Below are 14,710 nucleotides of genomic sequence, written 5' to 3' on the forward strand. Positions count from 1 at the left end.
ATGCATTTTCATTGGTTTATAATTTCTTGCTTCATGATCGTATTTTATTGGTTCATTATTGAAACCTTGGTTACAACTATATATGTATTAATTAAAAGACGACTCAGAACTTTTAAGAGAGACAAACAGAAAACATGTTATGGTTGATGTTTTAAACGATGATTCCGCAGATTTCTGCGGTGTATTTTAATTAGATATGTTATTTCTGAATCACTGTACAGAAAGATAGTTATTTTTAGCCCCATGTTATTTAAACCGGTTGGAATTGTTGAAAATATATGTGAATAGGGAAACTATATTTAAAGAGAAAAATTTGATTTTGAGTGTGTGCTTATATAATGAAATGAAGGACTTTAAATAGATACTGAAGATGAGTAATTATTACACTTGAACTGAGTATTTTATAACAGGGATCATTATATCACAGTAATGTTGATGAACATTTGGTAAACGAAACTTCCCCAGTCCCATCCCCTTTAAAGCAACGCGCCACATTAACTTAATACATTGGCTTGTGAAATGTTTATAAAGTATAGGTAGGAGGAAAAGAACATACTTATTGACAAGATTTGCACGTTCAACATTTGATCCAAATAATGGTCTTCATCCTAAAATTGATCCTTGTGTTGATCCGGTTATTTTTGTATTTGTATTGTTGTTCCACAATTTTATCCAAAATAAGGTCTGTAATTTAGAAATGTGTCCAATTTGCATAAGTATCATAACATTTTAGCCTAATTTGATACATTTTAGTTTCATATATAGTTTCATCCTGATCCTGATCTTTTCTTTGTGATCACAGAATTGGAAACGGAAAACACAGGACAGTAGTAATGCTTATTAAGACATGAAAAATATATGCATACATGTAACCTTTGAAATGGCCAAAGAAAGTGAACAACCTTGACTTAAACTAAGTCCCTTTTTGTTGTTGTTGTTGTTCGTTTTTTCAGGTCATAGTATAAGAGGAATATTTCGTACCAGAAGTGCCAGTTCCACGGTCTATATGGAGGGCATACCCGGGAGATGAACCAAGATAGAAGTTTGAAAAAACTTCGTAAAAACTTGAGTTATCTGCCGCTGTGAGATCTATCCTTAGTTCAGTTGGTCCAATTGCAGCCATTTCTTCTACATATTTTAATCCTGATCAATATAAATATCCAAATTTGTTTTCCTTTATGGTGCACAGACAATATATATCTTAAAAATTCTATCATAGTGTGATATATTACACAGCTGTAATATAAATAAATTGTTTCTTTAATGAACAATTTTGTCTTAAATGTGTGATCGTAAAGCCATTTTAACTAAGATGCTCGCCATATGAAACACTTTTTTTTCGAAAGTTTTGTTTCTTTAACTGGCTATCAAAACATACGAAAGTAAATTTACAGCATGCGTTGAAATATATTACGTTAACTGTACCAGATATGCTTACTTACCCAGCCAAAATTCGCCCGAATAGTTTCCAAATCCGTTTGTATATTCTTTGAGATTTCGGGTGAAATTAACAGATCCATCGAATCGATTTTGGAAGACCTGTAAATATGAAATATTGCATTGAACAGCTATACATCTTGTGTCTGGATGTATGGAGATTTCTACTTAGAATACTAGTATTTTATTTGCAAACTAACGAAGTGCTTTTAAACATGTTAAAGGTTGTCACAAGTTTGCGTATTACCAAGAAGTGTTGTTAAAAAGGCGATGTATTCTTTATATAGTTAGAATCTAATTAAGACCTACAATGTGAATGCAATCTGACGACCGAGGCAAACGACATCAGGAACAACTCCTTGCATCATTTTCAGAGTAAGCACCCGAGTAAGGCTGAGATCATTTTAAAATCTTCCCGGAGAGCTTTCACATTGCCTATTCAAACAAACATTCAAGTCTGAAGTTAAAGCTATCTCAAAATCACTGGCCATAAACGACCAATAACGTATTGCCATCATCGGCGCTTCTTACCCACTGCAAGTAATAAAATTATTTTGTCAAAGCAATACTATGACCAGGCATTTTAGAGTAAAATTATAAACTTTTCAATATAACATCTTCCTTGCTGCTATTTCTTAAATGTTTATTGGGACATTTCGAATCATCATTTATTTCAAAATAATATGACGTACCGTCCAACCACCCTTGTCTGTCTCCATGTCACAGTATATTTCTTTCACAACAGGAGTACTCCATAGGACAACGTTATATACTCCACTTTTACTCGAAATGTTTTTATGGAGTATATCGAAACAATCTGTTACGTTAGCTATAATACGAAAAACATTACATACATTTTATTATTATGAAGTTTTAACAACAAAATCTTTACAGTCACTTCAGAACATTTCGGGTTTTTTATAAAGATGGTATTTGGATGACCAATATTAATGATTTCAGTAACAATGTCAAAAGACAAAATCTTATTCGTGCTATTAGTATGTAACAAACCCACCGATATCACAGTTCTTTCCAATATACCCTTCAAAACACTTGCATGTGTCGTCTAAGATTCCATATTTTCCGTGTTTGCATGCATTTACTGCAGATGCTAAAATTAAAAGATATATTTATTCTTTTGCTTAACAACAAATATAAGCTCAAGTAATGATTTTGTACTAAATATTCTTTTGTTTTTTTATTTGTCATATATAAGAAAATATTAAGTACATGTATTCTAGGAAATATCGACAGTGTATATATTATTCCGTACATAAAATATAATTCCTTTCATACTTATAAAGGATAACGCAATAGATAACGAAGAACAAAATTCATCTTTGCTTGCATTTGTTTTGTAATCACAAGTAACTAAAGCAATATTATCAAATAAAGAAAGGCAAGGACAGTTAGATTTATATATACAGGATAGCCAATTAATTATGGGGTCTTAAAATAAAGCATGTTCTTAAAAATTATATTACAAAACAATTTCTTGAAATAAAAAGAATGTACTGATTTTCTATCCACAGTTAACAATTAATCATACCTTTTTTAGAAAATATTTTTTATTACATATAAAAGAAAAACATCAACGTAATGATATTAATGAATTGTTAGTAAGTTTAAACATATGTTATTGCATCAAACACGTGCCAAATATTGTACAAATGATGAGTATATAACAAAAAACAAAATGGTTGGGCAACAAGTTCTAGCAACATGAAATTAAACCCTTCCAAGAAATGAATATATTAAACATTGTAGAAAAGCAACAATGATTACTTTTAACATGTACATAAAATTTAAATATATATTTCATTTTTAACAGTTCATTTATTCATTGAATGAACAATTCTAATTGTAGTTGGGTTGCCAGCCTGATCTCACTTTAGCGGTGATTATTAGTTGAATTGTAGCTTTGGTTTTTAAAAAAAGAGGGTTTGTTAATGTTTTTTATTAGAAACACGTAAGTACGTTAGATTATAGCAAAGTGACCTAGACAATTGAAAAACTTTGTAATAAAAAACAAAAACAGTATGAAAAGTGTTTATTAGTATAAACACTAATATTTTTTAACTGATTCGAATATGACAAAGTTATGTTTAAATTCAAAATTGTAACGACGAAACAATAATATGTCAATGTTTCATGTATGATAAGAACGGGTTTCTCAAAAGAAAAATGGCATTATTCGTTGTTCGACGTAACGATTACATTTGAAAAAGAAATATTCGCCAATTTTCAATCACAATATCACATTGAAACTAAATGATTTAAATTGACTACATACATATATTACAGTAACGTCCCTCATAACCATTGTCACAGTAACAAAGAAAATCATGAAAGACGTCATAACATTGACCGTGTACACATGGACTGGTCGAACAATGATTCGTCTCTGTAAAAGTGAAATATATAACTGATGAATACCCTGTGAAATATTTACTGAAATAATAGTTGTTTTTTCAACTCGAATATTCCGCTGCAAATGAACAGTAAGACGATATTTATGTACAAAATGAATGACTTTGTCACCGATATAGACCAGTCGGACCAAGCTGACTAACTTTAATTTTCTATCTTAAAAGATTCAATTTCTTAAATAGACGGATCCCAAATGAAAACTGGACACGTCATTTACATTTACTCATCAGGGAAATGGTCAAGCAACAAACGATGAAATCAAATCTGGTAAACATATTCAAATATTATACATGTAACTATATACAAACTAGGGCATTGTATATATCGTATTGATAGCAACTGGCATGAAACCTAGTCTATCAAGATAAAAGTAATAAAACGAACAATTTTCAACTTTATTTACGGTTTCCATTATATTTAGTCTCATAATCTCTTCGTATAAAGGATATTAATAGATGTATCTTAGAAATTGACAACATTTTCTGATGAGCTGTTTGACTAAGTATTTATACTTTATAATATTACTTATCATAAGTTTATTAGATTTTCGTCTCGAAAAATTATAAGATGTACAACGAAGAAATTTATCATTGCAAAAGAACGTAACGTTTTGACATCACAAAACAGTTTAATAGAAAAATTATCAATCATCAACTTTCAAAAAAAACTTATCAACAAAATGGCGACTGAATATTTCTTTGGATATCTATTATAACATTTCGGTCCAAGATATATTGGTCTGATTTTGTATTAGTTCAAATAAGTATAAAAAATATATGCCAAATTTTCGTAATATATCAGTAAAAAATAAATTGAAACATTATGGCGGATTCGGTTTGTGATAGAAACGTCCTGTTTGCGTCTCATTTATCTCCGTCAAATGTCATACCACAATTATTATTAGCACACGATTCCACTCTGTCATTTGATCCTACACAATATTGTCCGTATGGTGATGGGGAAGGATTCGAGCATGACCTCGTTTGTGTTCTAATTCCTCCGCCACAAGTTGCACTGCATGAACTCCATGACGTCCAGTAACTCCAACCGCCGTCTGTAAAATATTTTTCAGATCTTATTTAAAACATTAGATTTTACACAACGATTTATAGATTCAGAGTTTCTCACCTAACCGGTTTGCATTCCTTATTTTGGTTAACGATTTAAGATAACAAATTAAACAATAAAGCAATGTTTTGCTTTCTTTTGGAGTAAGATATCAAAATATTGTCCGTCACTATTTTTTATTACCTAAAACGATTAAGAACCGCATTTTTAAGCCATACTTTGCTATCTTTAGCAGTTGTATATCGAAATATTGTACATCCGTACGAAATCATGCTCGGGATGATTTCGTAAGGACGAACAATGTTTCAATATCATTGAAAATTAACCTAAATGTTGGTCCTTATTCGGTTATTCAATATAATGATTGAAATTTGATTATGAGGAAATACAATGTTTTTAGATTATCTAATTTTGTGTTTTGTTGCATCTAAATATATTTAAAATATTTTTAGTGGCATTTGGCTTCAACACCAATTGCCTTTAATATATTAAGATTCATTTTCGTCTGTGCAAGCTTATTTGGCTTCATTTAGATTATGCTGAAACAGATATATTATTGATTGATTGTGGTGATAAAATGATACATGCATTTTATTGACCAAATTTAACTTTGACATTGATCAAATTTGGTGTCAATTCAATACGTACTTGCACATGGAGCTGGCATACACAGCTGTGATTCAATGTTAACGCCGAAACAATGATTTCCCGCCAGACTTGGGGGTGGATTAGAGCATGCCCTCGTGCGACGCTGCAAACCCATGCCACAAGTTACTGAACATGTACCCCAATGTGACCAATCACTCCATCCGCCATGAACTTAAAATCAAACGATAGTGTGCCATTTTAAACTGAATAAACGTGTATTTTACTCGTTTAATTTTAATCAACAAAATATTTATTTTTATCGTTGCAATAGTTATGAAAAAATGGAATAGGAATGAATTGGAAATCAATCTTGTATTAAATAAGAGTCTTATTTTAAACTCCTTCGAGAATTGACAATAAGGTAATTGGAAAGGTGATAGAACAGTTTCTTTTAATAGTACGTATGCGTCACGTAAAGGTTTATATCTATACTCAAAACTTAATAAATAATGGTAAATAAATGATTTGCTCTCACTGATTTGTAATTGTGTCACATTTATATTTTTACTAATATTTGATTAGATCTATGTGCTTATGTACATCAAGAAGCCTTATCAGTGTCATGTAAAATTGTTTAGACCTTACCTGGGCATGGTTGTTCTTTCTTACAAACTTTTGTCATTATCCCGTCTCCAACACAATTAAGGCCACCATTCTTTGGTGCCGGATTAGTGCATGTTCTAGTCCGAGTTTGATGTCCATTTTCACAGGTAACATCGCATTTACTCCATGTTGACCATAAAGTCCAGTTTCCGTCAACTAAAATATACTGCCGTCCATAAAAAACTATTTTCCTCTCTGAATTCCACCTTTTGACAAACAATTATTAAATCAAATGTTAATATTTAAATTTAATATACGATTTAAGTGGACCTTTCTTGAGAGATGATAACTCTACAGCTTATGGTGAATGTGCGAACAATAAGATATTGTCTTTTAAATATATCCTAACACATAAAAACAGGAAAAACGAATTGTATTGCATGTACAACGTTTTAGTACTGTCTTTCCTAAATGTTATTGGCCGAACCTGCCGTGATGAGGTTGCTATGGAATGTTTATTAACCATTGCAGATAGTGTTATCGAAATTAATGTTTAAATTGAAAACTTATTGTTCTCAATTAATGTTATGGTATCTTGTAATTGTTGTTTAGTACTTCTCGACCTTTTCAATCACTCCTCGATTAATGCCTCTTACAAAGTGAAATAACTGGACAAAAAAGAATACATACCTATACAGAGTTCACAGAATTTTGCACAAACGCTTCTAGCGTGTGCTACGTCACTACAGATGCTAAAAATAGAATTCAATCTTGCACAGTCCACCGATTTGTCATCCATACACACTCTTGCTGAAATATATACAAGTTTGCTTCTTTGCGAGAGTTTCTTTTGTAGCTGTGGAAGGTTTGTTTAATTCGCAAATATTCCGAGATATTTTTGCATAAATGGCACAATGAATGTTTATAAATTACAATTATTTTACAAAATAGAATTAATTACTTTTATTGAATAAAGTATCATAATGAAAGTTTGTTTAACGCTTCATTTTTTTTATTGTTTTGAAAAATTATGCCGGAGAATTGGACATTTTCTTGGAGTTTCACAAAGGGCACACTAAATGTTATGTTAACAAACTAAACTTAAAATAAATGATATACATTAAAAGAAGTATAAAATTAAAGTTTCTTGTAAAATTAAATAATTAAATTTTCGATTAATGTTTTGGTAAGCACAATTTCGGTACACGGTACACTTGGTCATTTAACAGTGGATGGTGAAATTGTAGCTATAATGTTCACTGTTACTATTTTCGGAACATAAAATAGTAAAACGCAATTCAGAAAACAATAATCGATTTATACAATTTTAAGGATTAAAACGGAATGAACCATTGCCCGTAGTGTTAAGTCACATAAATGATATTTTCCGATTTTTCCTTGTACCGATTTGTTCACTACAATGTTAAATTTTCGTTTAAGTTAAGTCCTTTTTTCAAGCGGAGCATGTGCATAACAATGTCTGTAGACTGATTCTAATGAGTTGAGGCTTAAAATCCAGTGTATTTACTTCAATTTGATACACAAAATCGGATGCCGCCAGCAATCATTCTCAACACTCTAAAGACCTCTCCAATGAATTTTTTATTTGTATGTAAAGAGTACTGTAATTAATACACATTTTTGACTGCAAATTATACGTAATGTTTGAAAGACACATATACAACGTCTATACGAATAAATGGTAAGCCAACATGTTTTGTTTGCTATTAAACTAACGTTAATGTGAACAGATTATGACTTTTGATGGTTTTGACTTGTAACTTATATATCTTTTCCAAAAATTCGAACCAGTGGTTGGTTAATTAAATAATTAACAATACAATGACGAAAAATAGAGAAAATGGCATTTGTGGGGTTTACATATTGGCAGGACAATAAATAAAAACAGTCATATCTATATGCTCGTAAATTGGTTATATTTGTTCTGGGGATTATTAGGATTTTTAATTTCGTCTATTATACAAAAGAAAAAGACCATCGGCAGTTCTGATTAAGCCACTCATACAATTAAGATAGCCTCGTGTTTCAATGTTCTTTCTATTGCTTAACTAAACACTAAGGATAGGTATGAGGGATGTTGCACGTATTCATTATCCCTCATGTACAGACTCAATCAAACCGTGTCTGCAATTCTCTTGTAATTTTGTTGTGATTAATGCTTCCCAGGGATCACTTTGTTTCCAGAGTTTTATAATTAACCATTATTAAAGACCAAACCTTAATTTATAAACAAAAACATCAATACACAAATACCATCTCTCTTACGTTTAGGATGGAGACATAGGGCGGAGTTACAACGGTCGGTGGAGCAGCATTCGAAACACGATGACGTTTCCCTAGATTCAAGATCTCTTCCAACAATTGTAGAAACTGCAGCATGCGAATCACAATTCTGAATTAAAGAATTGGTAAAGAAGGTAAACAAAAAGAACAGCGACAAGGCGCATGCTGTTTAATTACTAACTGTACAGATAAAACCCAGCAAACACATGACGTTAAAATAACGTCGGATTAATGTTAGATTTTGGTCACGACGTCGGCGACCAAAATACGACGTAAATCTGACGTTAAAATACCGAAGTCTAATAGACGTTTCTTTTTGACGTCGTACTAACGTCATGTTATGGTCGGTGTCCTGACGGTAGGTAAAAAAAACAACAAAAAATAATCCTTATTCGCTGTTGTAATCATTTAAACTTTTTTCAAATGTTATTTGGATTACAAATGAAGTGTTCTTATATAAATACAGACCAAGATCGCGGCGCTGCAACCTAATAAAACATATAGGTGGCGCTGTATATACGCAAGTTACATGTGTTATTGTTATGAAATCCATTTATAGCCACAGATCTGTTTACAAGTTCATTTAACGTTGTAATATTATCATTTGTGGTACATTATATGTATCAAATTACGAGTTTTTAATAGTGCTTTAACATTTAATCATAGTGACAGAAAAGGGAAAGAAAACATAATTAACCTTTAATTCGAATCTAAAGTCACGTGGATGGAAATTCAAATTCGTAGGCGTTACGTTTTGGCTGTCGGTCAGGAATCGGGATGCATTGATAAGTGAATATTATAGATTTTCTTGAACACAAAGGTCAGTTCAATTTATTTAGATTTATTTCTACGTTGTATTTGATAAATAATTGCATGATTGCAAGCACTCTTAAATTTAGTTATCATTATTTGAACAGCTGAAGTAAAATATCACACAAATTCGCGATAATGTCTAATAATAAATCTTTTTAAAATTGACATGTTTAAACTCTGCTTGTGAAGAGTTTATAATATGCCTTTCAGTACTACCAAAGAGAATGCTTAGTTTTCATATTTTTCTTAAACTGAGATGTTTTTGTCATTTAAAATCTGAGAATTGAGAATGAATTTGTACGATTTCGAGCATTTCGGACCAAGACGTTTCGGTCCCAAATAACCCAAAACGTTCCGGTCCCAAATAACACAAGACGTTTTGGTTCAAGACATTTCGGCATTAAATCTTTAATTTAAAACTATGAAATATTTAGGGCTCGCGTAACTGTTCTATTTCAAACGTAGAATATATACATAAGTTAGAATATAATTTTCTTTTCAGGTAGTTAAAGTGTTGGACATGCTCTCAAAGGTCGGAGGGACGGAAACACGTGAATATGTAAAAAGAAACATATGAAAGTAAGATTTTTGTAAATTCTATTACATACTTTAATCCATACTAAACTGGAGTTTAAAAGCGGCTTTTTAAATTTTAAGTATTTATGTTTACTTTTAATTTTTGTTAAAGCTCTCTTATAAAAAGTTGGCGAAATTGTTTATTAAGTTAAAATAACCATGAAAACATTTTTGCTTGTTATTTTAATATTTTTCATAAATTTCTCTTTTTTTCAGTGAAAATGATGTCACACACGCTATTGGGTGCTACAAACGCTACATATCTTGCGGACAGACGAGGGTGCTGAAAGAAGGTCATATCTTAAAGCATCACACCTCAAAATTCGTGCTAATTCTCATGGATATCTAAAAGTATAACTTTGTGAAGTAACTAAAAGGCAGCAATTTATACATTACTGACAATTATCAAAGGAGGTCAAAATATGCAAAATGACACTAAATGTTTTAGAAATGCTGTAGAAATATAGTTAAAGTACTGAAAATCAGTCATAAATTGCTTGAAACATTATTATCAGAATCTTTTAACTTTTCTTAAAATTATAATATTTTCATTGTTTTATTTGATAAGGCAAACTTTGATAGAAATGTGCATACATTGTTTTGTTCTTTATAAATATTTGTACATGTTTTCTTAGTTTCATTTATGTCATTGTTTTTGTAATACTTTTTGTTTTGTAATTAACTTATTTTATGTTTTATTTTGTTTAATTTATGAAAATTATTTAACCTTGCAGAATTTACTAAAATTGTATGTATCAGCTTAAAATTGCAACTTTTATCTTAAATTAAAAAAGCATGAAACATATTTTTGCTTTTAGTTTTCTGTTATACATTTCATTTGAGGGAAAGTTACTTAATAGAATAAGTTACATTAAATTAGATCAAATCAGGATTAGCCAGAAAATATTTATGACGTGGTGAAAAAAAAGGATTAGGGGAATGATAAGATGAAGGTCAGAAAATGATCAGATTTAGGGCAGAAAAGGGTTAATATTTAGGTCGGAAAATGGTCAGATTGAGGTCGGAAAATGGTTAGAAACTGGTTAGATTTAGGTCGGAAAATGGTCAGATTGAGGTCGGAAAATGGTCAGATTGAGGTCGGAAAATGGTTAGAAAATGGTCAGATTTTGGTCAGAAAATGGTTAAATAATGGTTAGATTCTGACGTCTACCTGACGTCAGATTATTACGTCAAAAAAAAACTTTCAAATCCAACCGTTTTTCCGACCGTCATCCGACGTCAGAACCTGACTTAAATCTGATGTCAGTATGACGTCTTGTGTTTGCTGGGAAAGGAGGCGTTCGTGGACGAGTGGTTAAGGTCGTTGACTTCAAATCATTTGCCCCTCACCGCTATCGGTTCTTATCCCATCATGGGCTTAGATTTCGTTCATGTAAGGAAGCTACCCAGCTACCTTATGGATCGTCGGTGGTTCTTCCTCAATCCGTAAAGCTGGAAAGTCGCAATATGACCTTAACACCGTTGATGTGACGTTAAATCCAACAACAGAAAGCAAGAAAATTAAAGAAATTGACTTATTTCTAGCAGAAATATGTCTATTTGCTCACCTTCAATACATTTTTATTTTCAGACTTTAATATCAAACAAAATACATTATCACTCATATCTTATTACATTTGGTATTTTTGTACGCGCAATTGAGCTGTTTAATGTGTTTGAAACTTTCTTGGAGGATATAAAAAAATCTCCGTACACAGCAAAAATTGTTTGTCCTTCATGATTTTTTTATATATTTTTGTCATTTCTGACATGTGAATTTCTTGTTCATTCTTTTATAAGTCACAGATAAATACGTTGGTGTGGAATATTCTATAAAAAGTCTATTTAAAAAACAATTTAAACAATTATACTGAATAGAAGAATGTTAAATACCTGATTATCAATGCACCCAAGACTATGTTGTCCTGCCGTCAGATTTTGGTAACAGGACTGGAAAAAATAATTGTATATATTCATGAATTGAACATATGTTATCGGCTGTCTGACAAAGCAACCTGAAATGCCCAAAACTTTTACAATAATATTTTCACTATTTCAACCTTAAAGCAAATTCGACATTTTTATTAATTATTTCATCTCTTGAAATTATAAGATTTTTTTTTTTTCAAAATAATTGAAGATAATGTCTATTGAAATAAGTAAGTCATGTGTGTTTTAAATTTTAGTCGCTGTGCAAAAAAGTGCAAATTTTGTAATTTTGTATTCGTTTAGACTATCACAGTTATATTCAAAATAATTTTGCATTCATCTAGTTTATATTCAAGGATCTCATTTATTTTACCTATTACATATTCAGTCATTTCATTGATAATACTTTATGTATAATTTTCTTTTGTCTTTGCGGCTCCTAAACGCTAGAACGATTTGAAATATCCTCTTACCTGGCCAGCTGAACACGACCTTGTGACATTGCATTTATTTATATCAGCAACATTTGAGCAACTGTAGCATTCAAGTGTTTCTGAAAACAAAATGGTAGTGAAGCATTCTATTATTGACAATTAACGTATCACTTCCTATTTCAACAAAAAGGCGTTCTTAGAAAACTTTATTTCACAATCTTCATATATCATAACATCATGGCTGTTTGTGTAATCATGCATTATTCATAAATGATAAAGGTATTTTCTCTTATTTAATGCATCATCATATGATATTTGTGTGTATTTATGTATAACTTTTAATGATACTATTAAAGAATTCTAATTTCTCTATAGTTTTGCCGCTGGTTAACATCTTTCCTCCGCCCCTTATCAGGAGGGAGTTTTATTTTCAGTGGGATGGTAGGCCTCACTGGGTAAAATATGGTAAACAATATTCTGTAAGGTTGCCAGTAAGATTTCTATTATTGTTGTGGTTTAGAAAATATTAACTAATTGCATATCTTAACATTCTTTTTGTAAACATTGTACTTTCTATTACCTGACAAGTTTGTGTTATCATTATCACGTGACGTTATAATTGTTTAAATTATCTATTTGCATGGCGATGTACTATGTACAAGTCTAAAATAAAAACGTATGCTCTGTTCTGTTCTGCTCTGATCTTATCACGTTATTGCTTATGTATGCAGTCTGCGGACGGTTTGTGGCAAGAAATAACCAACCATTGCTTTGTATTCTTTTGAACACGGCCGCATTACCTTAAAAGTGACAATTTCTTTTATCTTGGCTTCAAAAGGTATTAAATTATATACAAACCAGAGAATCCCACCAAGGCTAATAGAAGTAGCACATAAATTGTGTAGTCTGAAAAAAAAGTCAATCAGATACCAAACTATAATAGAGCAAACCTTTGCTGAATGTCAAATTAATGTAACATGGAAAAATCAAAGTTAACTCTAGTTGAAACACTAAATAGAGGATATTCATTTTTTTCCTTTAAATTCAGGATTTGTCTTTATCTAGTGGTATGAAAATAAATATGTCATTAGTGCGGAAGCCACGCGTGAATTATGATAATTTTCATAGCACAAGATTAAAATAAAGCCTGTCTTTATAGAAAAGAACTTGAATTTTCTGCTTATCATATACATTTTTTCTCTTCTTTGACAGACTTTCCCTTAAATTGTGTATATTTGCTGAATTTAGAAGAAAGTAGTCCGCAAGACACCTGTGAAAATACGGAAAATATGTTGCATTTGAAAATACGGAAAATGAAAATACGCATTTTATTTCATCAATATTTCTCAATATTTAATTTGCAAGTATATGATAAATAGAAGATATTTGTTTAGTTCAGTGTAAGATCGGAGCCACGAGTAAAAAATGAACTTTTGGTGTTCACGAGGTGAAATATATTTCGATCTTACACTAAAATAAACAAATTTTCATTTTAATATATGCAAAGAAACGTTGAAAAAGACATTTAACCTAATACTAAATGAAAAGCGCGTCAAAAAAATAATACAACGTGACGTCATTTACGATGTCACATCATTAGGTTGGATTCCTTTTACTGTGCACGCTGGTATTTCACTGAAACAATGTAACGGACTTAAATTCAAAACGGTGAAAAATATCAAATTGATTGACTGTTTCAAACTGTAAAATATTTTTTTTTTATTTTACTGATATATTTATATAAGCCACTGAAAAGCATGTAATAAAGATATATTTACCAACGTGAAAAAATTATGCATGATTTGTAAGCTATTGTAACACATTAGTTTTGATAACCTAACATCTCTTTGGACGCAATGTTGAAGCTTATAAAAAAATTAAGAAATGACTTAAACTGCCGTCGTCCTTATCTTTCTGTCTGTCTGTTGTTTTTAAACAACCAATGATAAATAGGAAATCTAGAACAACTATTCACTAAAAACAAACAAGAAAAAAATTCATGATCAGACTTATAGCATTCTATTTTTCATTATTATTAACATAAAATAGATCTATATACAAAATGATTAATGTTGTTTCTTTAACTTACCCATAACTTTTCTGTTTTCAAACTACGATTCCTATTAAGAAATATTCATCTTTAGTTCCCTAAAGATAAGGCTCGATTGTGAAATTTCAATTGTAAAGTAGAACTACATTGTAACTATGGAGGCTATTCGTTGCCAAAAATCTAGCCTTGTTGATCTGAGTTGAACCGTTTGTTTACAGACAAATACATTTCTTTGTATGTAAACTCCAATGTTGTATTCTGGGATTGAGATTGCCGATTTAATATAGTAAACATGTATTTCAACAAAATACATTGTGTTAAACGACAAAATATTAACTGTTTTTTTCTGAAAGTAGCAATACCCAGTGTTCATCATAACATGCGGAATACTATACGCCGACAAAACAGAAGTTATTTTCTTAGCTTTACATTGTCAAACAATCATCATTCGGATTAGTGGGGCGGGAAATTGAGAAAA

The 14,710-nt window shown here is 30.9% G+C and overlaps 1 protein-coding gene and 1 long non-coding RNA gene across 2 annotated transcripts; one reads left to right on the plus strand and one right to left on the minus strand.

The window, feature by feature from the left end:
• Window positions 1-949: 949 nt before the first annotated feature.
• Window positions 950-14,382, minus strand: LOC132731010 (coadhesin-like). Its single transcript, XM_060717108.1, has 14 exons — window positions 14,272-14,382; window positions 13,041-13,088; window positions 12,222-12,301; window positions 11,713-11,769; window positions 8,413-8,539; window positions 6,817-6,936; window positions 6,169-6,342; window positions 5,584-5,754; window positions 4,757-4,921; window positions 3,731-3,841; window positions 2,453-2,548; window positions 2,130-2,266; window positions 1,443-1,539; window positions 950-1,143 (listed from the first exon to the last, which is right to left on the minus strand). The coding sequence occupies exons 1-14, from the start codon at window positions 14,273-14,275 to the stop codon at window positions 950-952; spliced, it is 1,581 nt and encodes a 526-aa protein (XP_060573091.1). The 5' UTR covers window positions 14,276-14,382.
• Window positions 9,064-10,415, plus strand: LOC132731008 (uncharacterized). The gene is made up of 3 exons (XR_009625827.1): window positions 9,064-9,250; window positions 9,746-9,822; window positions 10,036-10,415. It is a non-coding gene; the product is annotated as an uncharacterized LOC132731008 (long non-coding RNA).
• Window positions 14,383-14,710: the final 328 nt, after the last annotated feature.

The sequence above is a fragment of the Ruditapes philippinarum genome, unplaced genomic scaffold (assembly GCF_026571515.1).
Source record: "Ruditapes philippinarum isolate M1 unplaced genomic scaffold, ASM2657151v2 ctg1903_1_1_1_1, whole genome shotgun sequence".
In the NCBI taxonomy this organism is placed as follows: Eukaryota; Metazoa; Mollusca; class Bivalvia; order Venerida; family Veneridae; genus Ruditapes; species Ruditapes philippinarum.

Excerpts from the sequence above, each read along its gene's own strand:
- LOC132731010 (XM_060717108.1), bottom strand. Across the intron at positions 11,770-12,221 it reads GGTCGTGTTCAGCTGGCCAG|TCCTGTTACCAAAATCTGAC; the intron begins GTAAGAGGATAT and ends TATTTTTTCCAG. Across the intron at positions 6,937-8,412 it reads CCTATGTCTCCATCCTAAAC|CAAGAGTGTGTATGGATGAC; the intron begins GTAAGAGAGATG and ends TATATATTTCAG.